The 15,376-nt window shown below is 56.4% G+C and overlaps 9 protein-coding genes across 9 annotated transcripts; 6 read left to right on the top strand and 3 right to left on the bottom strand.

The window, feature by feature from the left end:
• Positions 1–666: 666 nt before the first annotated feature.
• On the top strand, positions 667–2,278 carry MAM_05170 (norsolorinic acid reductase; the record flags this gene model as incomplete). Its single annotated transcript, XM_040823968.1, has 6 exons — positions 667–794; positions 871–937; positions 1,067–1,217; positions 1,313–1,583; positions 1,647–2,190; positions 2,249–2,278. 6 exons carry the CDS (start codon positions 667–669, stop codon positions 2,276–2,278), a joined length of 1,191 nt encoding a protein of 396 aa, XP_040678127.1.
• Positions 2,279–2,719: 441 nt separating this feature from the next.
• On the bottom strand, positions 2,720–3,948 carry MAM_05169 (mitotic checkpoint protein BUB3; the record flags this gene model as incomplete). Its single annotated transcript, XM_040823967.1, has 4 exons — positions 2,720–3,423; positions 3,478–3,560; positions 3,621–3,867; positions 3,939–3,948. 4 exons carry the CDS (start codon positions 3,946–3,948, stop codon positions 2,720–2,722), a joined length of 1,044 nt encoding a protein of 347 aa, XP_040678126.1.
• A 522-nt stretch (positions 3,949–4,470) lies between these two features.
• MAM_05168 (eukaryotic translation initiation factor 2 alpha subunit) lies at positions 4,471–5,634 on the top strand (the record flags this gene model as incomplete). Its single annotated transcript, XM_040823966.1, has 4 exons — positions 4,471–4,548; positions 4,622–4,784; positions 4,870–5,077; positions 5,136–5,634. The coding sequence occupies 4 exons, from the start codon at positions 4,471–4,473 to the stop codon at positions 5,632–5,634; spliced, it is 948 nt and encodes a 315-aa protein (XP_040678125.1).
• Positions 5,635–6,290: 656 nt separating this feature from the next.
• On the top strand, positions 6,291–7,017 carry MAM_05167 (Peptidase S24/S26A/S26B/S26C; the record flags this gene model as incomplete). Its single annotated transcript, XM_040823965.1, has 2 exons — positions 6,291–6,562; positions 6,738–7,017. The coding sequence occupies 2 exons, from the start codon at positions 6,291–6,293 to the stop codon at positions 7,015–7,017; spliced, it is 552 nt and encodes a 183-aa protein (XP_040678124.1).
• A 651-nt stretch (positions 7,018–7,668) lies between these two features.
• Positions 7,669–9,057, top strand: MAM_05166 (mitochondrial carrier protein; the record flags this gene model as incomplete). The annotated part of the gene is made up of 3 exons (XM_040823964.1): positions 7,669–7,893; positions 7,977–8,274; positions 8,366–9,057. The coding sequence occupies 3 exons, from the start codon at positions 7,669–7,671 to the stop codon at positions 9,055–9,057; spliced, it is 1,215 nt and encodes a 404-aa protein (XP_040678123.1).
• A 510-nt stretch (positions 9,058–9,567) lies between these two features.
• On the bottom strand, positions 9,568–10,894 carry MAM_05165 (uncharacterized protein; the record flags this gene model as incomplete). The annotated part of the gene is made up of 2 exons (XM_040823963.1): positions 9,568–10,382; positions 10,453–10,894. The coding sequence occupies 2 exons, from the start codon at positions 10,892–10,894 to the stop codon at positions 9,568–9,570; spliced, it is 1,257 nt and encodes a 418-aa protein (XP_040678122.1).
• An 869-nt stretch (positions 10,895–11,763) lies between these two features.
• On the top strand, positions 11,764–12,861 carry MAM_05164 (2OG-Fe(II) oxygenase; the record flags this gene model as incomplete). Its single annotated transcript, XM_040823962.1, has 1 exon — positions 11,764–12,861. The coding sequence occupies one exon, from the start codon at positions 11,764–11,766 to the stop codon at positions 12,859–12,861; it is 1,098 nt and encodes a 365-aa protein (XP_040678121.1).
• Positions 12,862–13,260: 399 nt separating this feature from the next.
• MAM_05163 (Ribosomal protein L25/L23) lies at positions 13,261–13,937 on the top strand (the record flags this gene model as incomplete). The annotated part of the gene is made up of 2 exons (XM_040823961.1): positions 13,261–13,331; positions 13,406–13,937. The coding sequence occupies 2 exons, from the start codon at positions 13,261–13,263 to the stop codon at positions 13,935–13,937; spliced, it is 603 nt and encodes a 200-aa protein (XP_040678120.1).
• A 226-nt stretch (positions 13,938–14,163) lies between these two features.
• MAM_05162 (MT-A70 family) lies at positions 14,164–15,255 on the bottom strand (the record flags this gene model as incomplete). Its single annotated transcript, XM_040823960.1, has 1 exon — positions 14,164–15,255. One exon carries the CDS (start codon positions 15,253–15,255, stop codon positions 14,164–14,166), a length of 1,092 nt encoding a protein of 363 aa, XP_040678119.1.
• Positions 15,256–15,376: the final 121 nt, after the last annotated feature.

Genomic DNA, 15,376 nt, shown 5'->3' with positions numbered 1-15,376 from the left:
TCACGGCACAGTCTAGCACGTCGAGCAAGTGTTGTAGTCACTGGTGGCGCTGAAAGAGGAACCACTCCGTAATAACAGTTACGGGCGCCCGAAACATTGGACCATCAGTGGTCACTGGTCTCGGTTTCCCGTCCACTGCGGAACTTAATATGCGTGTCGAGAAACAGCGGATACGGCGCCTTCGGATCGTGGATTACTCCTTAAGTACCTACCTAGGTAGTCAGTCGGATGCCTTTGCTGGTGGCACCTGCAGCATGCCAATGGGTTATGGGGTGGCTCCTCGGGAGTGTTAGCTTCCGTCCTCTGGGTTCTTTGTTTTAGCCACTCAAGATGCCTAGATCACGTCTATCCCGCTTGCCGGCGCGCAGAGCCGCTGTTGGATTCGTCCCACATCGACCGTCACGTTACACAATGTTCCCGCCGCAGCTACTAGTGGAGGGGCGAGTGAATTGGCTCGTTAGACCTGGGCAGGAAGCATAGCTGGTAGCAACCGCGTCGGAGCTGGCCAAACAGTAAACATGAAGGCTGTCCCCAGGTCAGCAGGTTACCGAGGTTGGGAGCAGTTGTAACCGAAAAATATCATTCTGCATTCTTAGACGCTCGATCTCCCACGACGGCCCTCTTCCCTTCATGACTCTGCCTTTACGCCTCAACTCTCTGACCACGATGAATGTTGCATTTCCTCAAAATGCAGCGCCAAAGTCGCCCTTGTCTCATTACCGCCTTCTCTCTCCCACTGCCTCAGTTCGCGTCAGCCCGCTGTGCCTTGGTTCCATGAATTTTGGCGATGCTTGGTACGAGACAATATGCTCAAGACACCACCGCCATGGTGGGACAAGACGTATCTAACTGACGCATCGGTGCTCGCAGGGCTGATTGGATGGGAGAATGCAATCAGGAGAAGACCGAAAAGATCCTCGACTTCTTTTTCGAACAAGTGAGTTTGACTCCATGTGCGGTCGGCCGAGTTGGCATGGACGACGTCGGAATGTGTTGGTGTAGAAATTGCTAATGCCATCACGACAGGGCGGTAAGGCGGAGACACAAGCCGGACTGAGCTGCTCAGTGTCCAGAGTCCAGAGCCACTTTGGCCGGATTGCTAATAGCCTTTTTGCAAATAGGAAATTTCATCGACACCGCCAACAGTTACCAATTCGAGCAAGCAGAAACATGGATTGGCGAGTGGATGAAGAAACGCGGCAATCGCGACCAAATGGGTGTGTTGAAGCCGACGAGTAGTCTCTCGAATCCCCTTCCCTCCATAAACAGATGACGAGTTTGATGACGGCTTACCATTTATGTTCGTATGCAGTCATTTCAACCAAGTATACCACCAACTTCAAGGCTGGCCCCAATCACCCTCATATCATGGCCAACTGTGTTGGAAACGGCACCAAGAGTTTACATTTATCAGTCGTTGCTAGCCTCAGGAAGCTGCAAACTGACTACATCGACCTTTTGTACGTCCATTGGTGGGACTACAGCGCCTCAATACCGGAAGTGATGCAGTCGTTGAATCAGCTTGTCGCTACTGGCAAAGTCCTGTACTTGGGAATCAGTGATGCTCCGGCTTGGATTGTGAGGTGTGCAGACGATAGTACTACTGATCATTGCCGCCCGTCCAATGTGGCTGACCCTACTTGCAGCAAAGCCAATGAATATGCTCGAAATCACGGGCTTCGCCAGTTCTCAGTCTACCAAGGTCGATGGTCCGCGTCTTGCCGAGACTTGGAGCGCGATGTCATTCCCATGTGCAAAGCTGAAGGCATGGCCATCACTCCTTGGGGCTCACTTGGTGGCGGAAACTTCAAGACAGAGCAGGCTCGCAGATGCAGTGAAGGGCGCAAGTCAGAGGCCAGCGACGCCGATATCAAGACGAGTCAGGCACTTGAGGCGATCGCGATCCGCAAGAACGCAGCCGTCACTGGTATTGCCTTGGCATATGTAATGCACAAGACGCCCTATGTGTTTCCTGTCATAGGCGGCAGAAAGGTTGAGCATCTTAAAGGCAACATTGAGGCACTCACAATCGACCTTACCGATGAAGAAATTCGAGAAATCGAGGCTGCGGTGCCCTTTGATCTTGGTTTCCCGCACAACTTTTTATGGGGACGGCAGGTACCTAATCCTTTGCAGGACGTCTGGCTTTTGTCCACTGCCGGAGAATTCGATCATGTTGAAGATGCCAGGGTGTGTATTGACCCCGTACTCTGCAGGTTCCGGAACTTGGTTTTTGACAATCGTATAGCCTATTGTACCGAAGAAAACAGGAGAGTAGAGCCCTTCGTTTAAAACGTACAGCTGGCGCTGGTTGCCATGCCGGCAATATCATGATGGACTCGAAGATACAGCCAGGCCGTACCGGCAGTATTACCCACTGTCTTGATTCTACGTCCACCTTCTGGCTCGGCGCTGACATGTCGCACGCTGGCGGTCTTGAAGATTCTGCGACGAGGATACCTACATGTATGTATCAGCATTAGTGATGATGCTATATTCACCGTGTGCCAGCTGTGTCTCAATCTTGCCAATTGAAATGGTCGTAAATTGCGCTTAGTGTAGGGGTATCTGCATGCCGACTTTCAAATCCGGACGGATGTCAGGACCACGACGAAACAAGGTCGCTAGACACATACCATGTTCCCTACCTAAACGCCACCAGTGTCAGGTTGAGTTACCTGGCATATTGCCCCAAATTCATACAATTCCCCAATTCCATTTACTTTGCACCCTTGCCCTTTGCCTCATTCTCGCCAAGTTCCCGGATCAAGACAGACGTAGAACCAGCGCCCGTGTAGTCCTCCTGGCCAGTCTCAAACCCAGGGCACACTCCGACAGCGAGGTATTTACCATCATTAGAAAAAGCTAGTGCTGCAATGCTGTTGGAGAACTTCTGGTACTGCTTTAATCGCCTCTTGGCCCCAGCATCCCACAAGGCAACAGTCCCGTCTCCACCTCCGGAAGCAAACGTCCCATGAACGGGGTGGAATGCCAGCGCATTGACAGGATAGACAACGTCACCATCACCATCTGGTGCCGGTTGTCTGTGGCACTTGAAGGCATACTTTCGAGCTTGCGACTCTGCCGTGTCTTCGAACCACTCCACAGCTACACGACCCTCGATGCTGGACGTCGCATACCCCGCGTCATTAGGCATACATGCCACTGCCCGCGTCAGGTACCGAAGCGACGATTCTCGTGTCTGCCAAGGCTTCAGCTCGGTGCCGCCCGAGGCAAAGAGCTTCTTTATGGCGTTGAGATCATAGATGTGAATGATGCGGCCCGTCATGGCGACGACGATCTTTGTTGGACTGGCGGATATGGCGTGGGGTTTGGCAGGGAGGGGAATACGAATTGGCGCGCTCGTGGACGAGAGGTCGTGCAGGATGAGCGTGCTGTCCCACGAGGCAGAAACGAGGACATCTCGCATGCTGTTTAGCGGACGCACGCAAGGCTCGACACAAGATCTGTACTTACTGTGATCTTTGCTGAACACGACGCGACGGACGGGCGCGGCATGTTTGCTCAGCGGCGTTATGTCTCCTGTCTCCAGGTCCAGTCTGCAACAGAACGGTCAGCTGTGCGTCGCGCACTCGCGCGCGAGCAAGCGAGCGACAGACCTGCTAACAGAATGGTCCATGCCCGCGGTAAAGGCTTCATTGTCGCCGGCTCCGAAGCAGACGTCTAGAACGGGAGCCTGGTGCTCATACGTGTTGGCGAGGGCGCCGTCTGACCCGCCATTGGCAACTTTGTAGCTGTATACTTTCTTGTCCCACGACGACACGAGGAGTTTGCTCGAGTCGGACGGCGCGAAGGCGACCGCGGAGACGGCGTCGCCCGGCGGCGGGGAGAGTTCGAACTGCGTAGCTGTTTGCGCGGTTAGCCATGTGATTGTGTCTCGCTGCGGGACTTTCTCATTGCGTCGAGAGCTGGCTGACCTGGAGCCATTGTGCACGCTCGCCGAGTGCTGCGCCGGCAATCTGAGGGCTTCCTGCTGAGCGTTGAGCTTTCTTTCTCGGATGTTTACTTCGGTCACGTGGTAACGGCAGTTGTGTTCTCTTGTGCAGACTCCAGAGCTCGCCCGCGGGCGTGGAAGGAGCAAGCTGGGCTGGTTCTGCCGCTGCATACCGCTTCGGAAACTAGCCACTCCCCGCCACACCCCACCGTCCAAAATGTCAAATTTATGACTCTCTTCTAACGATGAAACCTTTTCATTCACGAACTTTCCTAACCGCGACAAGTCTGACCGACAAGCTCGAAGACGAGTCGCGCTACATTGTTTTTTTGTAACCCTCGCATGTTGTTAATCCTCACACTTAACTCTGAATAGTGCAATATTAAGCGTGCGAACGTGTTGATATATTTCTGGGAGTGTCGAACCCCACCTCCCCTCTTGTCTCCCCGGGCGAAAACCGAACAAACAGTCCGTCAATCTTGTTGTTGAAAAACTTGCAACAAGAAACCGCCAAGATGTCGTTAACCAACTGTCGTTTTTACGAGGAGAAGTTCCCGGACATTGATAGCTTCGTCATGGTCAATGTCAAGCAGGTGCGTTTGGAAGGAGTCGGACGCAGGCCATGACATGGGGGAGCCGTGGTTCTGACAAAGAGCACGCGTGTAGATTGCCGAAATGGGTGCTTACGTCAAGCTCCTCGAGTACGACAACATAGATGGCATGATTCTTCTCTCTGAATTGTCGCGACGACGCATTCGAAGTATCCAGAAGCTCATTCGTGTGGGGCGCAACGAGGTTGTCGTTGTGCTGCGAGTGGACAAGGAGAAGGGTATGTGCATGTGCCAGGTTGGCCGGTTACTGAAAATGACACAATATCAGAGAAAAGTGTTGGGAGAAGCTGACGTCGGCGGCAGGTTATATCGACCTTTCCAAGAGACGTGTGTCTCCCGAGGATATGGTCAAGTGTGAGGAGCGGTATAACAAGAGCAAGACGGTCCATCTTATCATGAGACACGTCGCCGAGAAGACTCAGACTCCCATTGAGACTCTGTACGAGTCCATTTCCTGGCCCTTGAACCGAAAATTTGGCCACGCCATCGATGCATTCAAGCTGTCTATTACGTTTGTTTTCGCCAAGGCCCCGGTAGTCACTAGCACCAGGTACTAACGTCGTCTGTAGTAACCCCGAAGTATGGAACGATATCACGTTCCCCAGTCAGCCCGTTGAGGACGAGCTGAAGCTGTACATTAGCAAGCGACTCACTCCTCAGCGAACCAAGGTCCGAGCTGATATTGAAGTCACCTGCTTTGGCTACGAAGGCATCGACGCTGTCAAGGCTGCATTGAGAACTGCCGAGGCCAAGAACGATGCCGAGGATGCCAATGCCGATACTCAAGTCAAGGTCAAGCTCGTCTCGCCGCCATTGTACGTGCTCACCAGCACGTCGTTCGACAAGCAGCAGGGCATTACGCTCTTGCAGGAAGCGATTGAGAGGGTCAGAAAAAGCATCGAGGGTGCTGGTGGCAACCTGACTGTCAAGATGGATCCTAAGGCTGTTACCGAGAGCGATGATGCCGAGCTGCAGGCCCTCATGGAGAAGAGGGAGCGCGAGAACGCCGAAGTCAGCGGTGACGAGAGTGTGAGCGAGAGCGACGAAAACATCCCCGAGGCGATCTAGGCGATCCCACAGCCAAACAGAACGGGAAGAGGAGGCATCTCCTAATATCCCGCCCGGATAGCCGGGAGGGCGGGGTGCTTGGCGACATGCTGGGGCGGTAACGAGTCGTGTTGTGTCAGAGCGAGATGTAGGCTGCTCACCGTACGGAGTAGACTTTACTGTAAAAACTTGGAGGCGGGGGACCGCATTATGTGGACGATTATGGGGATGACATGGGTGGGTAACAAAAGAGTCTGGTCGATGTTGGCATTTCACGTAGCTGTCTTGAAATAGCACGTGACGCCTTCAAAACAGCGTTAGGAGATTGAAGCAGCTGCATCAAAAGGAAACATAAAGTTTAGGACATTACACAATGCAAGCAGGAGCCTCAATTGTTATTGAAGCAGAGTAGAAGCTCGACGAATGATGTCGCAAGTAGAAGTAGACGAGACCAGACGCGAGCGCCATGTCCGGACCGGCGTCGGAGACGTGACGTGACGTGACGTTGACGGGGGCTGTCGACGCGCCATCCAGCGACTCGGGCGCCACCAAGATCTGGCCAGGATCAAGGTCGACGTCACGTGCCACAGTTTTCGACTCGGCAACCCGACTCTCTCTTTTACACCCACGCTTCCCGCGCCGCCGTCTACTTCTCTCGGTAGGTGTTCGATGCATCGATGCCGTCGGGCCCAATGTGGTCGCGCCTACGAACAGCACGACGATCCGGGCTAGCCAAGGCCGTTGCCGTGAAACTGGTGGGCTTCGCGACGTGGCTTCCCGTCATTGCGTGGTTCAACATGCACGTCGCGGAGCTGACGTCTGTCGACGGCTCATCCATGCACCCCTTCCTGAACGCGGGCAAGGACTCGACGCTGCGGAGAGACTTTGTTTGGAATTACAAGTGGTCGCCGCAGGAAGGGCTGGAGCGAGGCATGGTTGTGACATTGAGGTTGGTGAGCCTGACCCTGGCGGTTTGCCCACGGCCGGGGGGGGAAGCAATTGTTTGGGGAGGTTTTGTTTCGAAAACCTTATTTTTTTTTTCGTAAAAAAAAAAGAGAAAAAAAGAGAAATAAAAAGGAAAAAGGTGCAAAAGTGTAAGCAGCTTCTGACTGACCGCGATATAGGAGTCCATACCATCCAGAGGTGACGGCCGTCAAGAGGGTGGTTGCGCTGGAGGGGGACGTGGTGAGGACCAAGAAGCCGTATCCCATCGCGACGGTCAGGATACCGCAGGGCCACGTCTGGGTGGAAGGAGACGGACCGCCGGGGTCGAGCCTGGACAGCAACACGTACGGGCCGGTGTCGACGCGGTTGCTGACGGGGAGGATCACGCACATTGTCTATCCGTGGGGGAAGTTTGGGCCGGTCAGGTGGTGGGAGCATGAGCGCAAGCTGGTGTGGTGACGAGGGGGGGGACGGACGGATTTGTGTGTTGCCAGGCAATATTGCACATTACGTACGGAGTAACTACTCGAGATAGATCAATCGGCGGCTGCGTGCTTGACAGATGAATACGGAGTACTTACTACTCTGTAGCTTTCACCCAATGCTCGGTGGGTACTCGGTACCTCCAGGCACGACCAAACCGCCGCGTGCTGCGGTTCACCATTTGACCGCTGACCTTCAGGCGGCAGAGGGCTCAGTGCCTGTGCTCGCGCTTTGTCTTGCGCGGACTCGCCCGCCAGCGGCAGGCACACGCCTGTGCGGGCCCGGGCACCCAGGCACAGAACGGAGAACGAAAAAGTGGTTCGGGGATAAAGTCGGTACGTACTCCGTACCGGTGCGAAAAAAGCTGTGGCAGGACGGCCGTTGACCACATCCTCGACGTTGACGCAAGATGGACAAGTCGAGCACGGCGTGAGCGTTCGTCCAGCCTTCCCTCAGCGTTGCGTCCTAGACGAACCTCGTCTTCACCTTGTCTGTTTCTTTCCTGGGGCCTTTTGGAATTGCGAATTCCCACCTCGTCCGACCCGTGAAAATCCCCGACCCAAGCGGCGCCCCTACCTCCCCCGTCCTTTTGCTTCTCTGCGATCTTACGGCGGCGGCGTCTGGGCCATGCCCCTCGCCTCACAACTCTCCAGCTCATTCTCCGCCGGCTCGTCAGCTTCGGCCGGCGCCAGCAGCAGCGCCGAGCACGTCGTCGGCTTGGTGCAGTCGCCTCGCCATGCTGGTTTCCACACAAAACACTCGCCGGGAAGAAGTGGCGTCACCGCCTCCGATCGTGGGCACACCATGAAGAGCGAGGATATCGAGACCGAAGGCCGCCCGCCCTATCTTCATGTACGTCTTCCTGTCCGCGAATGCCCGGCGCTACGATGGAGCCACGGAGCACTGACAGCTCTCCTTTTGGGAGGGGGGCACAGGCCATGATCGCCGGCGGCATTGGCGGCTCAACGGGCGATTTGCTCATGCACTCGTTGGACACGGTCAAGACGCGGCAGCAGGGCGATCCCAACATCCCCCCAAAGTACACGTCCTTGGGACGGTCGTACTACACGATATGGAGGCAGGAGGGCCTAAGACGAGGTCTGTACGGCGGGTGGATTCCCGCGCTGGGCGGCTCGTTCCCTGGCACCGTCTTGTTCTTCGGCACGTACGAATGGAGCAAGCGGTTCCTGATCGACCACGGACTGCAGCACCACTTGGCATATCTTTCGGCAGGTGAGTCGACCGTGAACACATGACGCGCGACGCGAGTCGGGGGCCCGGCCCCGACAACTCCGCACGTCGGGGTCGCTGACGGCGTTGCCAGGATTCCTCGGCGACCTCGCCGCCTCCGTCGTCTACGTTCCCTCAGAAGTCCTCAAGACCCGGCTGCAGCTCCAGGGACGGTACGACAACCCCCATTTCCGATCCGGCTACAACTACCGGGGCACGCTCGACGCCGCGCGCACCATTGTCCGGACCGAGGGCGCCTCGGCCCTCTTCTACGGGTACAAGGCCACGCTGTACCGGGACCTGCCCTTCTCCGCGCTGCAGTTCATGTTCTGGGAGCAGTTCCACGCCTGGGCCCGCGTGTACAAGCAGAGCCGCGAGATAGGCGTGCCGCTCGAACTCGTCACCGGCGCAGCGGCAGGCGGCCTCGCCGGAGTCATCACCTGCCCCCTCGACGTGGTCAAGACGCGCCTCCAAACACAGGTCAACGGACCCCCCTCGGACCACGTGTCCAAGTTGAAAGACGTGGCTTCCTCTCAGAAGCGCCACATCTCGACGTCGTCGCCCAGCACGCACCGCCCGCAACCCGGTGCCATCGCCCTCCAGACATCCTCCGTCATCACCGGCCTCAGGGTCATTTACCGCACCGAGGGCCTGGCCGGCTGGTTCCGTGGCGTCGGCCCTCGTGGCGTGTGGACCTTCATCCAGAGCGGGTGCATGCTGTTCCTGTACCAGCGTTTGCTGCACCAGCTGGCGGTGCTGGTGCCCCCGGAGAGAGAGGACTTGTGATTTTGCTCGTTCTTTCTTCTTCTTCTAGGTGATTCTGTACCATAGAGAATACCGCACGGTAGAGGGTAGACGGACCCAGCGGCATTTTTAAAACTTTTTTTTTCTCTTCTCCTTTTTCGAAGCTAGAGCCATGTACATATATCAAGAGCGAGTCAGTCAGTACTTTTGGGTGAGACGGAAGCACGGTGCGATAAAAGCGCGTGGGGAGAGACAGGAAAGAAATACAGAGGCCATGTCATTGTCGGGCGTTTGAGGCTGATAGATGGATTTGCACGGGGGCATCGCATTGTACATTTAGGGGTGTCAGGGATGCCGACTCTCCTAAATGAACACCAATACTGTATTCGATGTTGCATGTATTATGTATTTTGGTGCTGACTACAACATGTTTCTGGCGAGTATTGCTACGACGACGCTCTTACTTGACGTTGGCTCCCAAGGGTACATCTATAGAGCACTAGCTCGACGTCGGCTCAGGAAAAGACCTGTACGTGCATATACGGCTAGATTCTATGCCTCGCTTGCACTGTCTTGGGTGCAGAAGGGCAACTCTTCAAAATCGCTCATCCGCTTGCAGAGTTGATCTCTTGCGAGGCATACAGCCATCGCTGCCGTGAGCGCATTCCACACGCTCTGATGACGGTCCATGAAATGCAAGTCTACGTGGAAACTCACGTACGCGGAGTCGCCCTTTGCGCTGTCGACGGTAAGAAGGAAGACGGACGTGCGGAGAATAAAGAGGCCGTACACAACGGCCGGTTCGCGCCTGTATCTGGTTTGCGCATCAGTATTCTGTTGCTCATCATGGATCGATCCGGCGGGTGTCGATGGCGGCGAGCTTCGCGCTCTTGTTGTTGTTGTTGCATCGCCGGGTGATGGGCTCCGTGGTCTTGGTGTGCTCTGACGAGAGCCATCTCCGGACGGCGCCTTGGCCGTCACGCTGAGCTCCTCAACTTTCTTCACGTACTTTTCTACCAACAAGGTGGACAAGTCGGCGCCCTTCACTCCATCCTCAACGTCGGATACGTCCCAGAACGAATCATCTCGATCAACCCTCAAGAATTCTCTTTGGGCCATGGCTAGCGCACGCATGCGATTCTTCATGGTGCTCGTGATGTCTTCTTCACCCAGCTCGACATCCATGATGGCGGTGGTGATATTTGGAACGATTTTGAGATGAGAATAGCCTCCGTCTTCAGCGGCCCACGCGATGTATTTGTCCAGGCACCTTTTGATAAGCAGTGTCGCCTTCTTCCGCAGACCTGACTGGACGGTGGTTCGAACAGAAGATGTCAGGTCGATGAGACGCATGAGGGCCATGGTGGCTGCGTGCCATGTTAGTGTTAGCAGCGGGGATTTACTTCTCGAGGCATTCAGAATTATAGCTGCGTTTACCTTGAAACTCCTTCTTGGTCGATCGGCTGTAAATGATGGATGGCACCTCATCGCTGGGCGAGAAGATGCTATCCACGACGGGTATACCCCGAAAATCAACATGCCAGTGCGCCGGAAGTAACGGTATATGCGCCCTCTGAAACAAAAGCTCAAACAGTTTCTCTTCCTCTTCCGCCCACGTACTTGCTCCGGGGTAGCTTCTCTTTTCTTCCTCCAGCTCCAGCCGGATATCAGTCACTTCAATAACGGGAGCATCGACCGAGCTCTCATATCCTTGGTCGTACGGATCTATTGATTCTATTACAGCGGGCTTGTCTTCCTCTTCCTGCTTGACGCCGACAGCCAACTGCGGCGCAGAGGAGGTGGTACTGGGTTGGGATGGCGATGACGTTCTGGCGCGGCGTGGTCGAGGCGTGTTGCATGGTGACGATGGCGTCTCCATGCTGGCTGACTGAAGGGTTGACTTGATTGGATCAGAAGAGGACGGTTTTCCTGGCGAGGAATTCGGCGCACCAGGCGCTATGAAAGAGGCCGCTGTGGCGTGACAAAGAGTGTTGTTTGGGCAACGTGCTTGTCCTCTCATTCATGGTGGTCGCTCAGGTCGACATTGTGCCAAAGGAGCCAACCGTAGGTCCTTCGAAGGCGGTGATTGCAGGTCGCCAGCAGGTAGGGATCTGTGGTTATCGGCATTCCGCGCCTGGCGAAGAACTAGAGGAATGTTTGAAGCAAGCGAATTCATTGACTTGCACCCCGTGCTCACGGCGCAGGCAGGCGTGAGGCAGGCGTGAGGCAGGCGTGAGGTGCAGCCCGCCGGTGGCACGTGGCACTGACAGTGGCCTGCATAAAAAGGCTACACGTGCACAGCTGTGCAATTGCCATCACGGGCATTTACACATCCACCATCTGGGCAGTGCATAACAACAGCGTTGCCCGGAAAGTATGCCAGACATATTTTATCCCATATGTCGGTTCTACCTGTTCCACCCTTCTTGGCCGTTTATGTCCGCCAATGACAATCTGCATGAGACTAACTAATAGCAGGAACAAGAGGGTCAGCCAAGATGAAATATAGCCTGAATCCTGCTCATAGCACATCACGTATCCAGGGCTGGCAGACAGACAAGTCGCCTTGGGACTTTGCCGACTCGATCTGACTTTGGTGCAACTTGGAAGCCCCGCACCGTTGGCCATCTATCGACTGCCAAGGTCTGTTCGTCTCTCGTCGCGGTTGTTTTGCTTGCCCTCGCGTCTCATATCAAGGCATTCTGCCTTCTGATACTTTGGCAGGCATCGTCGTCAAATCTTTTCAGCATGGCCAGCATCAAGGAAACCACCACGATAAGGGTGGCATCCCCAACAGGACCAGTCACCCGCACAATCCTCCGGACGCCCTTGAGAGATGCGCTCCCCTCCGAGATCCCCGTCATCGACGTGTCGCCCATTTTCAGCTCGTCCCTCGAGAATCGCAAGTCCGTTGCCCACCAGGTTCGCAGTGCTGCCACCAACACGGGGTTTTTCTACATCAAGAACCACGGCATTCCCCAAGACATCACAGAGGCCTCTTACAATGCAGCCCTAGAGTTTTTCCGCCAAGATTTGGACACAAAGAACAAGGCATCCATAACCGAAAGTGCTTGCTACAATGGCTACCGAGCCCCAGACACTCAGCAAATCAACCCTGATGAGGGCGTCGACCTGCGGGAGAGTTTTTCCTTCACCTATGATCCCAGAAACGACCCCGAGGTCGAAGACGTACAGGGCATTCCGGAAAACGTCATGAACTACATCCACATGGAGGAGGGCCACTGGGAGAACACGAGAAACCTCCCTCACCTGAAAAGCGCGCTCCTCAAACACTACCAGTCGTGTCTACACCTAGCGAGAGCTCTTACTCGTACGTTTTCCTTGTCGCTGGGGCTTCCTGAAACCGCACTCGACAGCAAGGTCGTGTATCCCGATGCCGGTATGCTCATGAACTACTATCCCCCAATCCCAGAGGGTTCGGTCGTGGCCCCCGTCAACCCCGATTCCAGAGTCTCCATCGGCTCTCACACAGACTTCCCGGCCTTCACCATCCTCTGGCAAGACGGTGTTGGCGGGCTTCAGGTTCTCAATAGAGACGGGCAATGGATCAATGCGAAGCCGATTCCGGGCACCTTTGTAGTAAACATTGCAGATAGTCTACAGAGAATCACAAACGGCAAATACCTCAGCACTGTCCACCGAGCCCAGAACAGGAGTGGCAAGGAGCGAGTGAGCATAGGCTTCTTCTGGGGCTTCGGCTTTCACGAGACGTGCGCCGTGCTGGACGGGTGTCTCGCGCCAGGGGAGAAGAAGAAGTACGAGGACGTCAACTGCTGGGAGTGGCTGAAGAAGCGGGTAGACGATATGACGGAGCTAGGTGGATAATGCAAAAAAGACACAGGACCCCAGGTCTACTTGCACTACCTGCCATTCCGTGGATCGAGCATTCTTCGTGCCGGACACCAGCAACCGTTCGCCACGTGACCTTTGTGTGCGTCGCTTGCATGCAGTGAATCGTTGGCGGCGGCCACTACGCATCTAGTAGCAGTTGAGTCAGAGCATGAGAAACCAAGTAGAAAATCCATTCGCCATTATCATCACGACATTGATCTCGTTCAACATGGTAAAGAACAGAGAGAACCAGAGTCACGACTCACGAGTCCCGCTTACATAATCACACCCCTGCCCCCCAGACCAATCACGACTCTCCCCGAGAAACATTTTGGGACAGCAGCCCGGAGCTCATCACGACGAAAACCTCACACACGCCAAAGCCAGCACACAATGGCCGAAGCAGCAAAAGCAGCGGCCCGCCAGCTGCCCGGCTTCAGGCTGGGCAGAAAACAGGTCTTTCTGTGCGATGCCCCCCTCCCCCCCCGAGCGTCGTCGTCGCTCTCGCGTCCCCAAAGCTAATCAAGAACCCACGCAGCCCCAACCACGTCATCACCCTCCTCCGCAAAGAACACCTCCCGCCCAACGAGGCCTGCTTCCAGGTACCGCTGCGCTTCACCAAGTTCGACCTCCGCGACTACCTGTGGAACCTATACAACGTGGAGGTGACCAAGGTGCGGTCCTACGTGAAGCAACAGCCCCTCACGCAGCGAAACTCGCACTCGCGGTCGTGGTACCGCCCGCAGCCGCTGAAGGTGATGACGGTCGAGCTGGCGAAGCCCTTCCAGTGGCCCGAGGCGCCCGCCGACCTGGAGCCGTGGAGCCACGAGCTCTGGCAGAAGAGGGAGGACTTGACGGAGAAGAGAAACGAGGAGCAGATCAAGCAGCACAGGTTTGAGATTGCAATGAAGAGCAAGGAGGACATGTCCAAGGAGAGGAGAGGGCTGAAGGAGCTGGCGGAGAGCATGCTCAGGGGAGAAGTCAAGTGGGATAACGGAGTGGCACTGGATCCCAAGTGGGATTCTGTGCCGAGGGAGGCGCAGAGCAGGGATGCCGCCGCGGGCGCGTAGGTCGCGGGGACCTACCAAGACCGCTCGGCGGCGAAACGGTTTCAAGCGCACAGGACTGGACGTGGGGAGGGACGTGTCCAAGGTCGAATGGGGGAGGAGGAGTCGTGTACCAACACGCAGGCATGTCTGTATATTACGGGCCTGTAAAAGGCCGCCCGGTGGCGACGGCAACTATAGAAATGCAGGATTGGGGTACAACGGTCTCGCGGGACGGGCTGGGCATCGTTCACGGTAATTGCTCCCAGCACTGTTGGCCCTGGAGATGGAGGACCTGATCTCCCCAGCTCCACCACCCGGCCGTGAGGTTGCGGGCAAATATCTCCAGGCCGGGGTAATCCTGTTGTCCCAGAACGTCTTGGAAGAGCAGCCGCAGGCTTGGCTTCCGGGAATGCACGTCTGGCGCGGCGACAATGACCTTGGCTCTCAGGCCAGGCGGCGCCGGTGCCCCGACGGGTTTGGCCACGAGGAGCTTCTCCCACGGCTTCCTCCAGGCGGACGCGACGTCGTAGAGAGGCTCTCCCGTGGCCGCGACCTTGAGCCACGTCCATTCGGCGGCAAGTTCTACGCCCCACGCGGCAAATACCCCCGTCGGGGAGGTGAGAAGCTCGGGGATGCTGGCTTTGTTGGTGATCCAGATGGCCACCAGGCCACCGCTCGCGAGGTGCGCTGACATGGGTATGCTCGTCAGCAAAGCTCGGATTTCATCCAGATTGGTGGCGGTGGCGTATTTGTCGCCGCGTCTCCTGGCAGAGCGGTTTGGCCACGGAGGGTCAAGCACGACCAGCTTGAATGCCGGCGCGGTGTCGACGAAGACTTGTCTCAGGTCCTGGATGGACCCGTGGAGCGGTGTGGCGTCTTGGACCGGCAGCGCGGTTGATGGATTCGCATCGACACCCTCCGTGTCCGCGGGAAAATGTTTGCGAGGAAGATGAAATGGGCCGCTGTGCCTGTCGCACAGCACTTGCAGTGCACGTTGAACAGTTGCCGCAGTCATCAGATCGGCTATTTGGGCAGCAGGGGTCTGCGCCGCCAAGTCGTGTGCGGCACCGGGGCCGCCATTGTCAGACGCGTGGTCGGGGTCGGGGGGACGGCCAGCCGGACGAGCCCGACGTCGACTCCTCTTCGGATCCGGTGTCGGAAAGGGCGCAGTCGGCGGCGCGTCCGAGTAGACCCGGCGCCGCAGTCGGCAGCCGGGCAGAACTTGTGCCTCTTCGAGTGAGCGTGGGATATCTAGCAAGACGACAGACTTGTCGTCGCTTTGAAAGAGGATGCTGGAGGCGGTGTCAGGGTCCCTCTCATCCTGTGCCGGCCCGGACATGAGACGGATATGGCCGCGGGCATCGATTAGCTACCCAGTGCGCGGCGGGAGAGTCGAGGTGCGGGAGAAGATGGGCGAGGCGAGTGGCGAGTTGTCACGGAAAATACAGCCGTTGCGATTG

The sequence above is a fragment of the Metarhizium album genome (genome assembly GCF_000804445.1).
Source record: "Metarhizium album ARSEF 1941 chromosome Unknown scaffold_12, whole genome shotgun sequence".
In the NCBI taxonomy this organism is placed as follows: Eukaryota; Fungi; Ascomycota; class Sordariomycetes; order Hypocreales; family Clavicipitaceae; genus Metarhizium; species Metarhizium album.
This window is presented reverse-complemented; position numbering and strand designations above follow the sequence as displayed.